The sequence below is a fragment of the Pteropus vampyrus genome, unplaced genomic scaffold, assembly GCF_000151845.1.
Source record: "Pteropus vampyrus isolate Shadow unplaced genomic scaffold, Pvam_2.0 Scaffold97, whole genome shotgun sequence".
NCBI lineage: Eukaryota > Metazoa > Chordata > Mammalia > Chiroptera > Pteropodidae > Pteropus > Pteropus vampyrus.
This window is the reverse complement of record NW_011888878.1, coordinates 6838953-6861167: the sequence shown is the minus strand read 5'-3', so window position 1 is coordinate 6861167 and position 22215 is coordinate 6838953. Positions and strand designations below refer to the sequence as shown.

General features: G+C 34.2%; 1 protein-coding gene across 2 annotated transcripts in view; it reads right to left on the bottom strand.

Moving 5' to 3' along the window:
• Positions 1 to 773: 773 nt before the first annotated feature.
• GK5 (glycerol kinase 5 (putative)) overlaps positions 774 to 22215 on the bottom strand; it is a 68112-nt gene continuing 46670 nt past the window's right edge. For both annotated transcript variants that reach the window (XM_011364456.2, XM_011364457.2), the window contains 5 exons: positions 19545 to 19639; positions 13869 to 13972; positions 12925 to 12984; positions 5785 to 5918; positions 774 to 3007 (listed from right to left, as the gene is read on the bottom strand). In XM_011364456.2, coding sequence (XP_011362758.1) covers positions 2859 to 3007; positions 5785 to 5918; positions 12925 to 12984; positions 13869 to 13972; positions 19545 to 19639 — 542 coding nt within the window. In that variant the 3' untranslated portion in view covers positions 774 to 2858. The remainder of the gene's footprint in view (positions 3008 to 5784; positions 5919 to 12924; positions 12985 to 13868; positions 13973 to 19544; positions 19640 to 22215) is intronic.

Genomic DNA, 22215 nt, shown 5'->3' with positions numbered 1-22215 from the left:
CTAAGGAAAAATGAGGCAGAAAGAAAATGAGTATGATAGATACTCTACATTCACTGAGTCTTCACTTTTCTTCTAACAGTCTATATCAGTGGTTCTCCACTGGGTGGGGACATGGTGATTTTGTCCCCAGGGGACATGTGGCAATGTCTGGAGACATTTTTGACCATCACAACTCAGGATACTATTGGTAGCTAACAGGTAGCAATCGGGGATGCTGCTAAATTTCCTATAATGCACAGAATAGCACCCTAAAACAATGAATTATTTGTTCCAAAATGTCAATAAAAGTGAGGTTGAGAAACCATGTCATGGTTGGATCTAAAAAAAAAAAAAACAGTAAGTCTATAGTATAACAGCAATTGGTACCACTTTAAGAAGGACTGTACAGGAACACTCTCCTCCTTGATAAGATAGCTACAGACTACCTAAACATACCTGATAGATCCATAATGGGAAAATAAAACATGATGAAAAATATTAGTACAGAATTCTTTTTAATTTCAAATATTAGCATACAAATGAAAAATGAATTTGAAAGATGGATGAGACAATTTTTTTGCTTAACTGATTTTGATCATCAACTATTTCTACAACCACAAAAGCAAATGTGGTCACATTTTTGATTTAGGTCAAATCTGACAAAAGATTTACTAAACTGTGTCACTAAAAATGGCCTCAAATATTAAACTAATGAAAGAAAAAATTAGCTACTACTTTTTGAGGAGATGCTCAATTCCAATAAGAGATATTCAAAGTTATTTTCCCACATTATCTAAAAGATCTAAAATCTTTTATTTTGTAGTTTTATGATGAGGAAGAAAAACATGGAAAAGTGATGAACCGACAAACTTTTAGGTATTAATAATATTACAATTCAATATATCTTAATACAAAAAGACAGAATTATATCCTATGAAGTCATACTACTGAGAAGTAGACTCTGTAAGAAATAGTAAAACAACAAAGCAGCTTTCATACAATTTTGGTAAAAAAGCCTTTCATTGGCCATTAAACTTTGTAAAAAGGATATAAAGAAACACAAACACAAAGAATGAAAAGAAGAATAAAGCATTATCTAAATAATAGGATCTGACTTATTACAGTAAACAAAACATTTCAAACAAAAATATTTCCAAATCTTAATTAATGAAGTTAATGTAAATATGGTGCCAAGTGGGTATATACTTTTCAGGGGATCACTTTGTAAATTATGTAAGTGTCTAACTACAATGATGTACACCTGAAACTAATATAATATTGAACATCAACTATAATTGAAAAATTAAAAAATAATGGAGTTAATGATACCATATATTTTCTATAATGACTCCATCAAAAAATTAATCCTTTTAAGAAGACAAAGTTCAGTAAAATGGAATTGGTACAAACGCAATTCGATCCCTAATTCTATCAAATTTGCTTCTGAAACAGACATAAACCGACAACAACAAAATTCTCTATAACAATCACTTCTTTAATTACATTATTATTTAACGGCTAGCTCTATAATAGTAGGAATTTATGTGATAAAACCTGACCAAGAGCTGAAGAAAATTCATTATTGCAGCCAATCTAAAGGGAACCTAGCCCAAATATAAGGCGGGGCAAATAACATGAGAACAGGTTGGAAGGTGGTCAACTGCTTTAAGGCAATTTCACACCTGGCCTGAAGCTACTCATCCTCTACATCATTTCTAATAAGAAAGTTTGAGAATGTGGACTGTCTGTGCTCCTCTCAGTAGTGGGTCTCTGGCTCAGTGGCCCTAGGGCATTCATTAATACTCTCCTCTCATCTCTGTCAGCTATCTCTCATAGAGATGACTAGATTGGACAAAAATTAAAAAGATACCCAGAAAAGTAAAATACCCCAATGAAGGCAATTCTTAAATCACTGGTAAATTAGGACACATTCTTCAGATTAAGCTCTGTCAATTAGGCACTTAATAAAAACAAATGACATTTATGCAAGCATCTCAACAACTAACAAAGATAAGAACAGAAGAAAGGCAAGATTTATATTTACTACCTACATTTTGTAAAAAACGGGATGTTATACTTTAGCCAGAAGTTGTTGAATGAAATGGAAAAGAAATTTCCATTTTTGAGAAGGAAATTTCCATATCTGAGAAGGAAAATATAGTATTTTCTTATTCCTTTTTAGTTTCATTAACTAAGGGTTATTTTAGTATTTTTCAATATATAAATAATGCTCAGATTTGGGTTAAACAAGGAAAATTAAGGCAGTGTCTTTAAGCCCAATAAAGGAAAGAAGTGACTAACAAGCCTATCTGAGAGGGACATTAAGCTTATATTTGGATACAACATTGAACAACTGTGGCTTTAAATACAAAATATTAATGTTTCAAATTTCCACATTTCCTCAGTTAATCTTTCTTTTCAGCTATATGTATTTCAAATGGACCACTTAGTTTTAAATAATTAAAGGAATACTTTTCACATAATTTTGGAACAAAATGTGAATGGTGCTTGACCCAGAACTATTGTTTTGGATAGTACACAATTATGTTCATATGTATCACTGACCCAGTATATAAAAAAAAGGAAGACCCATAACTGTCAAAATATAGTTGCAAATGGCTAATGTCCTTTGTAATTTGATATAAAACAGACGATACAAGTTTCGAGGTATTGCTGCCTTAAAATGTTACTAAGGTTTGAGTTAAAAAATGAAAGTTTTAAAATTTTGCTTGTTTCAAAAAAGAAATGCTTTTTCTCTCAAGTTGCATACTTCATTTTAAATCTTCTTTTAGCCATCGTCGTAATGGTATCCCTGAGCTTTGTCTCATCTGCGTAGCACATCAACCAGCCACCTATGGTTTCAGCCATTCTATTTAGTGTTATGTCTTGTTATACCAATTCATGGAGCGTTTCACTGCTTTGATCCAGTTTTCCATACTGATTTCATATTCTTGCCATTTCTTCTGTGGCTTGAAAACCATTTCACTTTGCCTCAGTTTCTTTAGTTCCTCCTTGTCAGTCCAAAACCCTACAGATGAAAAAATTATTCTCAAATTTTAAAGCAAACGAGTCTATAAATTTTACCCACAAACCTATATGAAATGGTGCAAAGGTAAACAATTATTATTTTAAAACAGAATCCAAAACATTTTGTTGCTTTGAATTTTGTTAGATTGACTATCCATAAGAATAAATGCACCAGGATTTTAAAATCTTTTGGTTTCTAACTATCAGTTTGATAGGGTACAAAATCATTTCTAGAACAACCATACTCTGTCATCATTTAATTTCATGACTTGCTATTAATAAAAAAAAAGAGAATAGTATATTTTCATATAATTAAAAATATAAAGATAAATAAAGATTTTTGTCACGTATCTTGAGGTAAGAGGCAACTCCCTAGGGTATGCATAAAATTCAAAGTTGGAAATTAGTATTATAAATAGTTTCTTTTTCAAAGTATTGCATTTCATATAAGTTACTTAAATTCATACAAGTTACTTATAATAGAGGAAATACTGGAGTTCTGGAATATATTGTTCTTCATAAAGAGGATCATGTTAAAGGGGGTCAAATATACGGTGACAGAAGGTAATTTAACTTTGGGTGGTGAGCACACAATGTAATATACATATGATGTATTATTAGACTGTACACTTGAAGCCTATATGATTTTATTAACCAATGTTACTCCAATAAATTTAATAAATAAAGATTATGTGATTTATAATAATATGCAGCAAGAAAACACATCAATAACTATTATCATAAATAGTCTGTAATAACAGAAGTGTCTTGTTAATAAACTGGTACATCTCACCTACTCTGAAGTACTAACATAGTTGACAAGTCTTCGTAAAGTACATTTTCTCTTATGAATAAAGCTGAAACATAACATTCTTTCTTCTATAATTTCCTGTCAGGTCGCACTCTCTCTATTTACAAAGTCACATTTTAGATTCTATATTTAAAGATATTAATTAGTTTACAAAGACTAAAAACAATTTTATTTAGTATAGTACAGTTAGATAAATCTAGTCATAAAAATAAATATGTTCTTAAAATCCTTATTTCCAGAATTTATTTACACTAGAGCATATATATTTTTTAAAGTAATTTTATTAAATATGTATTGATTAGACCCAGTTTCTGAGGAATTCTGAAAATACAGAGAATAGCCTTCAGACTTCAAATTTCTGAAGGAGAAGCAATCCAACCAGAAATCTCAGCTTTTCTGAGTAGGAAAAATTGTTTCCCTCTAGTTAGTGAAGTGTCTTTGCATTGAAAAGGTATGAAATTAATACAGATATAATGATGCAGATAAAACTCAAGCCACTATGCTATGCGTATGAATAATCTGCATGCACTTGTTATTTAGAGCATTTTAAATGTTCAAGAGAATTTGACATATGTGGTCTTATGAGATAAAAAGTGTAGAAGAATTTGATTATCCTTATAAATAATACTAGATTTTTTTTGAGAATTTGATTTACTATAATTATAAGCATAATTTATCAGTTTGCAAGAGTTGTTCATGTGCTGGAGAAGGATTTCCTTGTTACAGGTCTAAGCTTGCTCAGTTAGGCATGTGATATTATTTCTAAAATCAACTATATTAAATTGTTAAGGGTTGAAATATACAAAGAAATTTAAATTTGTAAATGGGAATGATTAAGGAAAGTTATTTTCTTCATTTTGAATTAATCAAACATTAATCAATGAACAAAAGAAAGTGACTATTAATTTCACTCAAATTTAACAGATTTTTAGTAGAATGAAGTTGAACAACCAAGAGTTCATACTTTTTGGATTTGTAACTCTAGTATGCTAAGTATTAGCCTAAAATGTTTAACTATAAAATATCCTGTTTTGCATAAACACTCTTCCTTTCCCTATTAAAATACTCCCAAGGCATCACCTTGCTTCCTCTAGGGCCCCCTAATTGGTCTCCACACTTCTATTCTTTATCCCTCCCAATTAATCCTTTCACTAATTGCCAAAATGATCTGTTCAAATGCAGATTTGTCCATGTCTGCACCTCCCCACCCCCCATGCTTAAAATTCTTCAGTGGCTCTCCAGTGCCTTGACAATCAAGTGCAAGCTCCTCTTTATGAGGAATTAACCACAACTGGACATCTATATACCTGTCTAGCCTTCCTTCTTGCTCTCATCATATAAGCGCTTATGGCAATGGGCCGATGTCTTTGCAGGAGCTCCTTTCTTTGTTGGACAACTCACCTTTTATCCTCTCCTCACCTGGCTGTCTGCTAACCCCTTCAAAACTGAGCTTTATGTTGCCTCCTCTGGGAAGCCTACACCATTTGCTTAAGACTATCACTGTTTAATAATCTGTTGACTTGTCTGACTGCTCCTGAGATTCCCATAGCAGGGATTGTCTTTTAAACTTTTTATTCCCAGCAGAGACTGTCATATAGCAGGGTACTCAGGAAATGTTTAATAAATAAAAGAATGGAGTTGTTTCTATTGCCAAAGACAAGCCTATCTACTCAGAAAGTTTACCCAGAGACCCTGCCTTCCTAAAGACCAAAGCGGTTGAGAACTAATTGTCCCCATCTCATACTTCTGATTGAAGAAGTGAAGTAAAGATGGAAGAGGTGCAATAAGACCCACCTACAAAGGAGAACACTGAAATATTTTGTGAGTAATGTGCATACATGTAAAGAGCTTAATGGACACCAAGGTTTTCCAAACCCTCTCTATAATTTTGCATTTTGGAAGGAGAAATGCTATCTGTAAGAAGTAGTTTGCAAGATAGCTCTCATTTTTATAAAATCCACACATACCAACAGCAAGACCAGCTAGAGAAGCTGCCCCTACGCAGGACATATCACGGTGGACAGGTCTGTCTATATTCTCATTAATCAGGTCTGAAGTCATCTGCATGATGAAACTATTCTTACAAACTCCTCCATCTGCTCTGTGGAGAGAAAGATATTTGAGATAAATTACTATAACAAAAGCATAAAAACATTATTGAATCTTTTTAAAAGGACCACATGTTTTCTTTAGATCCTTGATTTTATGTTTTAAGTTGAACTATTTAATTCCAAAATTACATCACTTAGCATTGACCTAAAGATAGAGGACCTTACTAGGTAATCTTGAAACATTTTTCCTTATTCCTGTCACCAGTTTCCTCACCTGCCCTGTTTGTCCTGGGACTAGTTCAAAATAGGCCAAGTAAATTTTAAGCCAACATAAAAATTCATTTGGATGTTGTAGCCAAGAAAATTTAAAACTTATATGCCAAAAAGATAGCCACACAACCAAAAAAAAAAAGAGATTTTAAAGATTTTTATAATATATACATGGGTGTTAAAGTTCTCCCAAATTGGAGGTGGCACCAACTTCAAATCAGCACTGGAGCTGAGACTTGAATGACAAGGAGCCAGCAATGTGGTTATTACTTGGCGAGCATTTTAGACAGAGGGAGCACCCAGCAATAGCCCTGAAGATGGAAGGCGAAAAGGAAGAGATCTTTGGAAACATGGCGGAGTGAGAGACGTCCCAGATCCCTCCCCTTGAAACAACAATAAGCTGAACATCTAAAATTCAACAAAAAACACTCAAACTGCACACCAGCACTTCTGAGCATGGGATTTGAGCATAAGAGCTACCATGAGACAGAACCCTGGGTGTTGGGCAGTGGACCAGGAGTAATAAAGAAGCTGTCTCTCCCAGCCGCTGGAGCTCCCTGCAGGTGGAGCAGAGGAGAAAAGGAGCAGCGAGTTCCCCGAACAGTCCTGCCTGGGAAAGCTGCAGGGCTCAATCATCAGGGAAGAAAGCAGAGAAGTGGGACAGGACCGCAGAGGAACAACAGTTGATTTTTGCTGGCCATGATTGCAAAACCAAGGCTGAGCCACAGCCCCCGACCCCCTACTATCCCCATACTCTCCAAGACCGATCACTGAGGAACCCTAGGGGATTCTGAGCAAACAATGCCGAAACTGTCACTGACACTGACAGGGACTGAAACTGAGGGTAGCGAGCGTGATTAAAGATCTACAAGGATATTTAAAAAGTGTTATTAAGACTTTATATAAAGTAGGGATCGAAGAGGCTTAGATGCCACCTACTGGAAACCAAAAGAAAAGCGCCTTCTTTGTAGCAGGCTAAAGAGAGTCCTTTATATAATAAATCTTCTTTCTGGAAAAACAGTAAAATACACTTCCAATAATGTCCAGGCGGAGAAATAGTCCATTAAACACCATGAACGACCAAGGTGACATGGCATCTCAGAAAGAGTGACAAAAATCTCCAGAAAATAAGCTTACAGACATAGAAATATGTGACTTAAATGATAGAGAATTCAGGATGGTACTTCTGAAAAAACTCAATGAGATCCAAAACAACTCAAATCAACAATTTCAGGAATTGAAAAAACAACTAGATGAAGAGAGTGAGGAGATTGAAACCCTCAAAAAAGAACCAAGTAGAACTTCTAGAGATGAAGAACACACAGCAAAAGCTGAAAAATGAAATAGCAAGCTTGGGAAATAGAGACAACCAAATGCAGGAAAGGATCAGTGATATCAAAGACAGAAATCTAGAAATAAATTAGAAGGAAGAAGTGAAAAACCGAAGAATGAAAAATAATGAAAGAGAAATACAAGAACTAGCTGATACCATCAAGAAAGATAACATAAGATAATGGGCATTATCGAAGGTGAGGAAAAGGAATAGGGATTAGAAAGCATTTTCAGACAAATAGTTGACGAGAATTTCCCAAAGCTAAGGAATGAGCTGGAGCTTGGAATTCAAGAAGTCAACAGAACATCCAATTATCTCAACCCAAAAAGGCCTTCACCAAGATACATTGCATTAAAATTATCAAAAATCAACAACAAAGACAGAATTCTCAAGGCAGCCAGAAAGAAAAAAACGGTAATATATAAAGGTAAACCCCTTAGATTATCCTCAGACTTCTCAGCATAAACCTTAAAAGCCAGAAAGGAATGGAATCAAATATTTAAACTATTAAGTGAAAGGAACTACCAGCCTAGAATAATGTATCCAACTAAGCTTTCCTTTAGATATGAAGAAGAAATTAAGACCTTTTCCAGACATACAAAAATTGAGGGAATTCTCCACTACGAGGCCTGCATTACAGGAAATACTGAAAGAGTTGAGTTTACCTAAAACAAAATGACAAAAAAAAAAAAACATAATTAGGAGTAAAGTGACTATTGGGCAAATAGAAGCTGAACAGTGCAACCCTTACTAAGAACAGGGCATTATAAGCTTAAATAATAAGAAGAGAATTGTTATAACAAGATAGTAATGAACGTTCAGCACACACAGGAACAAATTGAGATAACAGTGACATGGAGGTGGAAATAAGGCACGCGCAGAAGAAAATGGATGACTGTATATATATAACTATCTTTTACATAGTCATAATGGTAACCAAATGCCAAAGATTCAAAACAGTTGTATATAACATAAAACAAGAAGGATCAGAGAAAAAACCCACAAAAGCCAACCAAAATAAAGAAAACAAAAGCACAAGGACAAGAAAGCAATGGAAACACCGAGCAACCAGAAAGCAAAATGTAAATGGTTATAGGAAAATCTTATATTTTAATAATCATCGTAAATGTAAATAGACTGAACTCACCAATAAAAAGGTACAGAGTTGAAGACTGGATCAAAAAACAAAACCCAACCATATGTGCCTCCAGCTCCAAAGACAAATATAGACACAAAGTGAAAGGATAGAAAATGATATTTCAAGCAATGGCATTCAGAGAAAAGAAAGGGTAGAAAATGATATTTCAAGCAATGGCATTCAGAGAAAAGCAGGAGTAGCAGTACTAATATCAGACAAAATAGACTTCAAAATAAAAAAAGTAAAGAAAGATATTGAGAGACACTTCATAATGATAAAGGGAATCATGCACCAAGAACACCTAACACTTATTAATATCTATGCTCCCAATTCGGGAGCCTCAAAATATGTAAACCAATTAATAACAGAACTAAAGGGAGAAACAGACCAAAACACTATCATAGTACGAAACCTAAATATTCCACTGTTGGTTATGGACAGATTATCCAAACAGAAAATCAATAAGGAAATAACATCCTTAAAAGACACATTAGACCAACTGGACATAATTGACATTTACAGAGCCTTCCATCCCCAAACAGCTGCTTATACATCCTTCTCTAGTGCATACAAAACATTTTCAAGGATTGACCACATACTGAGGCACAGAGATAGCCTCAACAAATATAAGATGGTTGAAATCATACCATATATTCTCTGATCATAATGATTTGAAACTAGAGATCAACTTCAAAAAGAAATCAGAAAAAACCACAAATACATGGAGAATAACAACATGCTACTGAAGAATAACTGTGTCAGAGAAGAAATAAAAAGAGAGATCAAGAGATACATAGAAACAAATGATAATGATAGTACAACATATCAAAACTTTTGGGGCATGGCAAAAGCAGTCATAAGAGGAAAGTTCATATCATTACAGGCCTATCTCCAAAAGCAAGAATGAGCCAAAATAAACAACCTAATGTTTCATCTTAAAAAACTAGAAAAGGAAGAACAAATGAGGCCTAGAGTTAGCAGAAGTAAAGAAATCGTCATAATTAGAGCTGAAATAAATGAAATTGAAAACAAACAAACAAAAAACACTAGGAAAAATAAATAAAACAAAAACCTGGTTCTTTGAGAAGGTTAATAAAATTGACAAACCTCTGGCGAGACTCACTAAAGAAAAAAGAGAAAGGACACGAATAAACAATCAGAGATGAAAGAGAGGAAATTATGACTAATATTGAAGAAATACAAAGGATCATACAAGAATACTATGAAAAAGAATATAACGCCAAATTTAATAACCTAGAAGAAATGGACCAGTACTTAGAAAAATACAACCTTTCTAGACTGAATCAAGAAGATCTAGAAAATCTAAATAGACTGATTAGCAGTATGGAATTTGAAAATAATCATCAAAAACCTACCAAAAAGTAAAAGTCCAGTACCAGATGGCTTCACCAGTCAATTCTACCAAACATTCAAAGAAGATTTAATACCTATTCTCCTCAAACTCTTCCAAAAAAATCAAAGAGGAGGCAATACTTCCCCATGAGGCCAATATTACTCTGATACCAAAACCTGGTAAAGTAAACACAAAAAAGAAAACTACAGACCAATATCTCTCATGAACACAGATGCAAAAATCCTCAATAAGATACTAGCGAACTGAATACAGCAACATATTAAAAAGATTATACTCCACGATCAAGTGGGCTTTATCCCAGAGGCACAGGGATGGTGCAACATACCCAAACCGATTAATGTGATATACCACATAAACAAATTAAAAAATAAGAATCATATGATCATATCGATAGATGCAGAAAAAGCCTTTGACAAGATACAGCATCTATTTATGATCAAAACACTTAACAAAATTAGTATAGAAGGATAATAAAGGCCAATCCTCAGCCAACATTATACTTAATGGTTAAAAAACTAAAAACCTTCTCTCTAAGATCAGGAACAAAGCAAGGCTCTCCACTATCACCACTGTTATTCAATATATATTGGAAGTCCTAGCAATCGCAATCAGACAAGAGAAAGATATTAAAGGCATCCAAATAGGAAATGAAGATGTCAAACTGTCACTATTTGCGGATGACATGATTCTCTATATAGAAATCCCTAAAGACTCCACAAGAACACTACTAGAAACAATAAGCAAATACAGTAAAGTCTCTGGATACAAAATCAATGTTCAAAAATCCATAGCTTTCCTATCCTCTAATAATGAAATGTCAGAAAAAGAAGTAGAAACAATAATTCCTTTTGCAATTGCAACAAAAAGAAAATACCTGAGAATAAATTTAATGAAACAAGTGAAGGACCTATATAATGAAAACTACAAGACCCTATTAAAAGAAATTGAAGAAGATACAAAGAAATGGAAAGATATCCTGTGTTCTTGGATTGGAAGAATCAACACTGTTAAATAATCTTATTACCTAAAGCATTATACAGATTTAATGCAATCCCCCTCAAAATCCCATCGGCATTTTTTAAAGAAACAGAACAAAAAAATCATCAGAATTGTTTGGAAGCAGAAAAGACTCCAAATTGCCAAAGTCATCCTGAGAAAAAAGAATGAGGCTGGAGGCATCACTCTGCCTGACTTCAAATTATACTGCAAAGCGACAGTAATCAAAACAGCATGATATTGGCAGCAAAACAGACACACAGACCAGTGGAACAGAATCAAGAGTCCAGAAGTAAACCCATATTTATATGGGCAAATAATTTTCTACAAAGAAGCCAAAAACGTACAGTGGAGAAAGAAAGCCTCTTCAATAAATGGTGCTGGGAAAAGTGGAAAGCCACTTGCAAAAGAATGAAACTAGACTGTTGTCTACACCACATACCAAAATTAACTCAAAATGGATTAAGGACCTGAATATAAGACCTGAAACAATAAAATGCATAGAAGAAAATATAGGAACTAAATTCAAGAACCTTGGATTTAAAGAGGATTATGAATTTGACTTCAAAAGCAAGGGTTGTAAAAGCTAAAATAAATGAATGGGACTACATCAAACTAAAAAGCTTCTGCTCAGCAAAAGAAATCATCAACAAGGCAAAGAGAGAACCATCCGAATGGGAAAATATATTTGCAAGCAATGCCTCCGATAAGGGCCTAATATCCAAAATATACAAAGAACTCATACAACTCAATAACAACAATAAAAAAACAAATGATCCAATCAAAATATGGGCAGAGGACCTGAACAGACACTTCTCCCTAGAGGACATACAAATGGCCAACAAATATATGAAAAGATGCTCAACATCACTAGCTATTAGAGAAATGCAAAGCAAAACCACAATGAGATGCCATCTCACACCTGTTAGAATAGCTACAATCAACAGAACAATAACAAATGCTGGAGAGGATGTGAAGAAAAAGGAACCCTCATACACTGCTGGTGGGACTGCAAATTGGTACAGCCACTATGGAAAACAGTGTGGAGGTTCCTCAAAACACTAAGAATTGATTTACCATATGATCCAGCAATCCTGCTACTGGGTATTTATCCCAAAGACTTGAAAACCCATATCCGAAAAGATATTTGCACACTGATGTTCACAGCAGCATTATTCATGGTGGCCAGGACATGGAAGCAACCAAAGTGTCCTACGATAGATGACTGGCTAAAGAAGCTGTGGTACATATATACAATGGAATATTATTCAGCCATAAAAAGAGATGAAATACTGCCATTTGCGACATTGATGGACCTCGAGGTAATCATGCTAAGTGAAATAAGCCAGACAGAAAAAGTTGAAAATCACATGCTATCACTTATATGTGGGACATAAACCTAAAAGCAACAATGAGCAGGACAAACAAACAGACTCATGGACATGGGCTATAGGCTAGTGGTTACCAGAGGGCTATAGACTAGTGATTGGTAGTGGGATGGGAGAGAAGGGACGAAGTAGATGGGGTAAAGGGGGTTAAATCTAGGGTTTAGGTAGAGGGTGAAGTGGGTAAAGAGGATCAAATATATGGTAGCTGAAGGAAACTGGACTTTGGGTGGTAAACACAGTAGAATACACAGATGTTAAATGATAATGTACACCTTGAGGTGTACTTCAAATGCAAGAAATGAACAAATAAACATGGCTTTGGTTTTTCAAAAAAAAAAAAAGTTCTCCCAATTTCCCTGTTGTGTTCTATTCTTCACAAATCTGAAATTGGCTTTCCTTTCCTCTCCACATTCCTATGATCAAGAATTTTGTTGCAAAGAAGCTAGGTTTAAATTATTTTTGAAATCCTGAATAACCATAATGATGAAAATACTAATAGCCACTACCATTTACTTTCAATTTCTAATTAAATCTGTTAGAAACACAGTTTACATACCGGATTTTTGTTATAGGTATATGGATCTCCTTCTGCATCACCTCATATAACTGTTTGTTTCTAGTTTAAAAAACAAGGTAACTATTTAGAGGAAATTGAAATCATAGTAATTCTCTATTTTTTCAATCTAGAAAAATAAAAATTGTGATTTTACATAGTATTTATAAAATATGCTAAAAAAGTATTAAAGAAACAATAGTATGCTAACTGGAAGTTGATAACATGCTCAAATAAAGAAGAGGCTCACGGTCCTGTACTTTTCACCTTGATATGAAATAGCGCAATTTTTATTTTAGAACTAAATTATATATAACCATTCCTACGTATAAAAATATAAAGCAAGCATCCATTTAATAGATAGCTATTAAGATGACACACCATATATAACACTTAATAGAATTAATCAAATATCAAAATAATCATTTTATAATCACAGAAAATTATATTTTAAACATTTAAATGTTCCATATTCATGACAGCCACATTCTTAATTTTAATAAGACACATGAATAAAGACACAAAAACCTTTAAAAGTCCAAATTTTGAATCTTTAATTCTTAAGAAATTAGATATTTTTAAAAAATCGTTCAATTTTCAGATATCAAATCTAAGTGATACATATATACAATGGAATTTTACACATATACAATTGTATTGTATATATGTAAAAATATACAATTGTATTGTATATATGTAAAATTCCATTGTATATATGTACCTCAATATGTATTATACATATATACAATACAATTTTCAATTGGTACTGGTGCTATTTAATATGAAAAAAATGACAGACCACAGAAATTAGCAATAAGGACAGATTATGTCATATAGCGTTTGAATTAAACTACAGGTAAAAACACTCAGTTAAAACTGAGAAATTTCTAGTTTAGCAGAAATTAATTAAAGGAAATGGCAATACTGTATAGGGCAGGTTTTGGTACCTGAAAGCTATTGATTCCAAAATTGCTCGTACAAGATGGTATTTACTGGTGGAAGCCTTCAAACCCATAAAAGAGGCACAGGCACAGGGGTCATTTACTGGAGCCTAAAGAAAGAGATCATAAGAATATATTAGTATTGTTCTAAATTATATCTATAAACTTGAACATACTATAGAATAAAAATACGACCATGTTAGAAAAAAAGGTGCCTATTAGAGTTAAGTAGTTTTAAAATAAATGATAGCACCCAAATTATGTTAAATATTACAAAAACTTTTTAACAGGACTTAAGCAGGGTTGAGTCACTGATATTGGACTTAGTTGGATCTTCTGTTTGAGTTCATACCAAGAAAAGGGACTGAAGCACAAGGTAACAAATTATTAAAGGCCTAGCTTTACAAATGAGGAAAATGAAAAGCAATTCTAGTATTCCTCCCTTTCTCCAACTATAAAGATTTTACATTAAAGTTGTTTACTATGTAGAGTGGCTTTTTAAGGATATAAATTAGACTTGGGATAAAGAATGATAATATAAACAATGTGTTTTGCAGTATCATAACTTATACCCAATATGTTGTCAGGCATTCAAGCTAAATTCTTCTATTTCTTAGTTTAATAGTCTTATTGCATAATATGAGAAATGACCCAACCAAACACTTGTCTTTAAAAGTCTTGAGCTAGAAAGTATGTATTCATCAGATGAGATTTGTATTAATTTTCGTATCCCCAGAAATGCAAGACAACCTGGGACAAAAAGATGAGAAACAAATACTCCCACCAGAGCTTCAGTCTCATGGGGAATCAGATAGAACAGTTCCAACACACCTACATAAGGTTATGACAGAGGACACTGTTAGTGCTGTTATGAAATGCATCTTCTTCACTTGGAAAACTTTCTACTACTCCTTCTCCTAGTTAATCCTATCCCCCTTCCAAAACTTCGCTCAGCTTCCTCTGGGAAAGATTCTGACCCCAGAAACAAGTTCAGGTCCTCCATTCTGTTTTCATGGAACACTATCTTCCCATTATACCATGCATCACAGTTTATAATCATATATTTGTGTGATTGTTTGTTGAAACTCCATTTAGCAATAAATATGCATTTACTGAATAAATGAATAAACAATTTTTTTCCTAATTACTTAACTGAAGAAATTCTACATTATATCATATCTCTATTATAGCTATGATTTTCCTCCTAAATTTATCTTGACAATTTTCAAATTCATTAGCATCTTTTGGTGATTCACTCAGCAAAAGCTGATTTATACAGGAAAGCTGGTAGTATAATACTATAAAATATAGTTCAGATTCTGCCAGTTCATTTAGTTTCTAGTAGGCTATGGGTTTTTATTTTTAAATTTTTTGGGGCATAAAAATTACTTCTTCCAATATACCACATAAAATTCTGGTATGAATAGCCTGAAAACACTTTTATGCAAATGGCTATGAACACGATCTACTATTAATAATAAGTCAATTTGAAGGGTACTAAATTCCATAGAAACCTAAAAATCTTGATAGGTTACAATGTCCCTGCATTAGTTAGTCCAAGTGAATCTCTCTTTGGGATGATATGGTAGAGAAAACACTGGGAAGGTTCTTTTCAGGGCCTGGTGATACCTTGCCAGGGTAGACAGCTTCTAGCCATACCTCCAATCTATAATTGCCAATCCCACAGAATGAGCCTCCTAATTAGGAATAGGATTCAGCAAAGTCCTGTTTGACAGCCTGAGCAAAACTAGCAACTCCTGCCCAAGGCACAGAATAATCTGCCCAGCAGGCTTTTGTCACCACTGGAATCTCAGTTTAATTTGCTAGGACTCGAAGGACGATTAATGTGAACATGCCTCTTGTCCTCGTCAACCTAGACCCTAAAAGCACATTCCTCTGGCACCTACTATGTATATCTGTTATCATAATATTTTACGCTCTACCATGAAATAGTATGGCAGAGTGATTATAATCTGGACTCTGGAGTCAGAACACCTGAATCCTAAAATCAGCTCTGCTGCTCACTAGCTGTGTAAGACTGGGCAAATGATTGAATGGCTCTAAAACTCAAATTTCCTCATCTTCAGAATGGGATGATAAGAGTGTCTTTTACTTTGTTGAGTTACTAAGGAGTAAATGAGATAATACATGTAAAGAATTTAGGGCAGCGCCTAATACATCATAAGAATTCACAGGTTAGCTACCACTACAATTTTTATTTTACTATTATTTCTTACCAAAATCCTTCCCACGCTACTTATTTTCTTCATAACTCTTTCACTGTTGACTTCTGAATGCTTACGTATATTGTAAATAAATTCCCCTAACCCTTAACCAATTTTGAGAAGTTCCCTCCACCTATTCTATGGTTGCTAATAACAAACCTGGCATTGTGCTGGGCAAATGGCTTCAGCTGTATTTATTCAGAGGCGGTTCCTCAGGCTTCCACACGACAGGGACCAGAAGGACACTGTACCAACCTCCCATGATGCCTATAGGCTACTATGCATCTACTGTTAGCAATCACTTCCCTTCCTCCATGTTTTCTTAGGTCCACATCAACATCATGCTGTCTCTAACTTTCTACTGCTCAGACATCCCAGTCATTCACAGAACACTACTTGCTGCCCACATACCCTTCTAATGAAACTGCTTGAATCCACAGTCCTTCTTGTCTAAAACAGCCATGTCTCATGCTCTAGTCCCACTACTGGCACCACAACTGTAAGGAGTGAGAACAACTGACTCAAAGTCTGTCTGAAGCTTGAAAAAATAAGGCAGTACAATCAGATTCCCTCTCCTGGAAATGTGGACTAGGAAACACTGAGAAAAAGTCCACCAACAGCAATAAAAGGATGAAACTAAAAGGATGCACAAAGTGGAAGAAGGTTGTGTGTATTTCCAAATTGTGAAGAAGAAAGTATAAAGAAAATAATGACAAGTTTTAAGCAGAAGTTATGAGGAAAAAGGAAACAGAGCAAAACTGGTAAAGAGAAGAGAAAAGCAGACCTACAGAGAAGCAGGAATCACAAAGAACATTGAGAACTGCAAGGTCCATTGCCAACTCCTTTCCAATCTCAGTCTGCAGGAGCATGTGAACAAGTGGCTCCCTTCAGGGATACCTTAAGCAAGCCTGTTTCTCAAAAACCTCAAAACCCTCATTGGAGCATGACTCCTCATCCTCTGAAGACTGGCACTTGGCTCACAGTCCTGTCCATCCTACTACTGCCATCCTAACAATCTCTGATACCTGTCATGGATACTCTACTCTAGTATGCCCCTCCCCAGACCACAAGCTCAGCTGGAGAGAAGCCACATGGCTGCACTGACTGATGCCATCCCATGTACTGCCTGATGCTCCAACCCACCTTTTCTGCCATTTCCTAAAATAGCTGTCCCAGACATTCCCACTCACCTCAAAGTTCCTCCAATGCCCATTTCCCAGCAGATTCCCTTGAGAAACTGAGGCTATTACAAGCCTTTAATATCCTGCCCCAATTATCTAGGCTATAACAATATTCTAAAATTAAAGACAGCATCACAGATACTTGTGTCTTCCTTCCCTCCATTCCCCTATCCCTCGTTTTCTATAGTTGTTAACATAGGCAGCTTATAGGTGATCATCCCCCCGCCCGCCATTCTCCAAACAGTTTAGTATCAACACACTATTGTTTGAATTAATATTCGTTTACCAGTTAAGACTTTCATTTTATATTAGGAAATATTTGGTCTGCAGGCCCCCCTCACCCCTCCCAACCCCAACATATTGCCTGGTTGTGATCATGGCAGGCCAGGGCCATAGTGTAACCAACATGTAATTTAAAACCACATCTGTGATGGTTTTCTCTAATCTTTTGGGCTTTAGCATTACTTTGCTTTTTTATTATATATTTTATATTATTTTTACAGGTGTACGAATTGGTGGAGAAGATGAAGAAGTGAAACAGAGAGTTGTCAACATATAGTCACTACTAAGTCCACCAGCACTTTTTAAAATGGGAAGAATCCATAGTAACCTAACTAAATCTTACCTTTGCTAATAACTATTCATCTAACCTTCCTTCTTAAACCTCAATCAGACAAATATTCTTCATTCTCTGTCCTATCACGGATAGTTGTTTCACATCATCCTGAAGAAAATGCAATGCTATCTCTATATGTAATTTATAAACTTCATGATACAGTCTATAGAAGGAAATTGTTACAGGTATTAAAATAATGCTCATTTTAAAAATCTAGTTTGGAAATGTGGTATTTTTAGAGATTTAAAGCATCCTGATGTAATTATTTTTCACCAGCTTCTAAATTTTATTATCCATGCTTCCAAATTTTTGTAAATGATTGCCAGAGTATGGATTGGACTAGAAGAAAGAGAAATCTTTATTTTTTGAAAGGAAAAATATTTAGAGGAGGATTAAAAGAATGGGTATAAGCTTTTTTTTCTTTTTGTTTCTTTTTTTATTTTTAAATTACAGTTGACATTCAATATTATTTTATATTAGTTTCAGGTGTATAGTACAGTGGTTAGACATTTATATAATTTACTGATTCCCCTGTTAAGTCTAGTCCTCACCTGACACCATATATACTTATTTATATGCAGTATTATTGAGTATATTCCCTATGCTGTACTTTATATCACTATTTTGTAACTACCAGTTTGTACTTCTTATTTTTCAATTCTCTTCTTATTTATTTAAATTAGTTTCAAATATACAATACATTGGTTAGATATCTATATAATTCAAAAAATGATCCCCCCAATTGCTCCTTCCCCTGGCCCTCCACCTAGCCATCATATTAATGCTAACTGCATTCCCTATGTCGTGCTCCCCATCCCCATGACCAACTATCAACTACTAATTTGTACTTCTTTAACCCTTCACCCCATTCTCCCAGCCCCCCTAAAACCCCTCCCCTCTGTCCATCACCAAATTCTCCACTATATTTCTGAGTCTATTTTTGATTAGTTTGGTTTTTTTGTTCCTTAGATTCTGCATGTAAGTGAAATCATATGGTATACTAAGCTTTCTTTAAAAAAATGGAAAATTTGTTTACAATAATATACCTGAACAGTTTTTTGACTAAAAAGTCTTTGTAACAGTATGTTACTATTAAAGGCAGTATCATAGATCTTTCAATCAAAAACAAAGTTAAATATTACAAAATCAAGTCTTTTACTGGGTTCACTTTTTGATTAGGCAAAGTTACCAATAATCCATCACAACAAGAAATTCTGATTGTTTAAAAAGGTTAATGTAATTTATAGATAAAGAACTGCAAAACGTGTGTGTCTGGTGTGCGCATACATTCCTTGCCATTATTTTTCGAATTCTCAATGGCACACTTCGCCTAAGTACTAATATATTTCCCCCCACTGGAAAATGGCTATTTTGGGCCATGACAAAGTAATCCTACATCTTATGTAAAGTTCTATGATAAACCTGCCAACTTTTAGTTTCCACAGGAATAGAATTCTAAGCAGAAGTCAGCTGAATTTGTTCTACTCTCTCATGGACTTCATACTATGTCAAAGCATAGTTTCTCAGCCCTAGAATGTACATTTCACCTTAGTTCTGTTCTGTGTCCAAATTTTCAGGTCGGGGAGTGTCAAATACATAATTTTGGGTGTATATATGAGTAGAGAATTGCTTAATTGACATTAATTTTTTTTAAACATACCTGCAATCCATTAAAAGATGGAACAAAATAAACTCCTTCAGAATCTTTCAAACTTTTGGCCATTTTTTCAGTCTCAGCAGCATCTGTGAAAAGATCTGCAAACACAAAAACAAACAAACAAACAACAACAAAAAAACCCTAAAACAAAACGAAGGGGTTGGGGAGGAACAAACAAAATTATGTTATATGACTAGTATTTATCCGCATCAACATTTATTATAAACATAATATGAAAGGTCGCTCACTTAAAAGAGTTAACACAAAGACCAATCTGCTTTAGTACTATCTGGGTTGTTACACTGCATAGGTTTATGAGTCCATGGAAGGGGCAAGAGAGACAGAAGGCCCTCTTAGACTTCGTATGCAGCAGGCCTTTAACCTTTAAAGATATTTGGGGCACTTTAAAAAATTAATTATGTGTATTTTTTGGCATTAAAAAATATATTCCCCTAAAGATAACACTCATTCCAATTTTCTGATGAAAAGGTCATCTACCTATAATAACCAAGAGAATCAACTGAAAAACTACTCCATCTAATAAGGCTCAATAAGGGGCAGTAACAAAGATATATTAAAAGTCAATCTTTAAAAAACAAACACACAAAAAATCAAGATCTAATTTATTTAGTAAACTTTTTTTTTTTACTTAAGTATATAATACACATACAGGAAAATACACTAATCCGAAGTGTATTACCTGTATGAATTTTCACAGTGTGACTACACCCAGATAACCAACACCCAGATTAAGACACAAACATCTTTGTTCAGCATCACACTTGTGAGAGTCATCCATTTTGTTACAAATAGTTGTACTTAATTCATTCTCACCCCTGTATAGTATTCCATTGTGTGAGTATATATAATTTATTAAACTATTCTACAGCAGATATGCATATGGGTAGTTTCCAGTTTTGGGCTAATATAAAAAGGCCACTTTGAAAACTTGTGTACCTTCTTTATGGTGAACATATGTATACATTTATATTTGTTATATACAAAGGATGAAATTGCTAGTCCTAGGATCTTCACATTTAGGATTAGTTTTAGCAGATACTGCCAAATCATTTTCCAAAGTGGTTCTACCAATTTAAGGCTTCTATTAGCAGTAGAAGTTACCCCATATTCTTGCCAATAATTGAAACTATGTTTTTCATTTTAGCTATTTTGGTGGTATTGCATGATGGTTTATTCGGCTGCAATCCTTTTCATTGGCCATTTGTTTGTGAAGTGACTCCTGAATGAGCATGTAAGACTGACAGCATAGATAAGATGAAAAAGCTTAATAATAAATACTGCTGGATTTATGTAGCCTTAATTAAATTGGTTTTATTTTATCATATGTTTTGTTATTCTTATAATAAAGAATTGATTAAAGAAAAGAAGTTTAAGAAACACCTATATTAAAACTGAAGTTGATGATCATTTATTCTTTAATTATAATTTTTATTCATAAAGGCAGTTATCACATCCATAAGTCACATTCATTTGGTCAAAATATCCAGATAACACATCAAAATATCTCTAGCACTTCAAAAACTAACATTAAAAAGAAAACAATGGTTTTAAAATCTATACTTATTAAAAATCATTTTCAAATTTCTAAATTTTAAAATCAGGATGTGGAAAATGTACTAGATGGCTGGTTTGAGGAACATTTTCGGTAAGAGATAAAGAAATGGGAGAAAAAATCTAGTTTATTCACTTTCCCAATTGGTTGTTCCATTCTTGCCTGAAGATTCTCTAAATTATCTTCCACTTAAGTTGTTCTCAGATGACCTTATTGATGAAAAGCCTTTTGGAGTAAGTAGACTTCACTCTGTCTCTCCCATTGAATGCAACTAAGAATCCCGGGTGGAATGCATGGATAAGCTGAGGACTCAGAAGAATAAGCTAGCAGACTGACAGAGGAACTCTAAGTACCACCAAAGTGATGGTGAGTTTCCTGTTTTTTTTTTTTTTTGTTTAATTTCCTTGATACCTTCTTGCCTAGACCCAGCCTGAAACTTGAAACTTAGGTTTATACACTGGGTGCAAAGATGAAAGGTTTCTGAAGAAACTCTTGTTTCTGGCCTTAGGAACAGGAGTCAAAGTTCTCTACAGAACAGTGAGTGGGGAAATTGCCCTGTTTTATGTTTTTTTAAATTTCTTTCATTCTACCTTAACAAGAGAGGAAGAGGGAGAGAACGGGAGGGTGAGGAGAGAGAAAGAGAGAGAGAGAGAACAGGAACAGAACCTCAGAGAACCGTGGGACAATAGGAAGAAGCCTAATATTTCTGTCACTTAAATTCCAGAAGGAGAGGACTGCAGAAAAAATATCTGAGGAAAAAAAGTCTGTGGATGAAAGCTATAAAACTATAGATTCAAGAAGCTCAGCAAATTCCAAAACAGATAAACACAAAGAAATTCATGCGCAGATACATCATAATAAAACTGAAAGCTAAAAACTAAAGTAAAAAAAAAAGTCTCGAAAGCAGCTAGATTACATCTTGGGGAACAAACATTCTAACGACTGGTTATTTCTCATCAAAACTAGGAAGATCCAAACATCTTTTAAGTACTAAAAGAAAAGAATACTGGTTGTTCCTAAACAACTCAGAAGTCTATATCCAGCAAAAATATCCTTCAGGAATAAAGAAATTCTCCAATGAAGGAGAATTCAGATAATTCC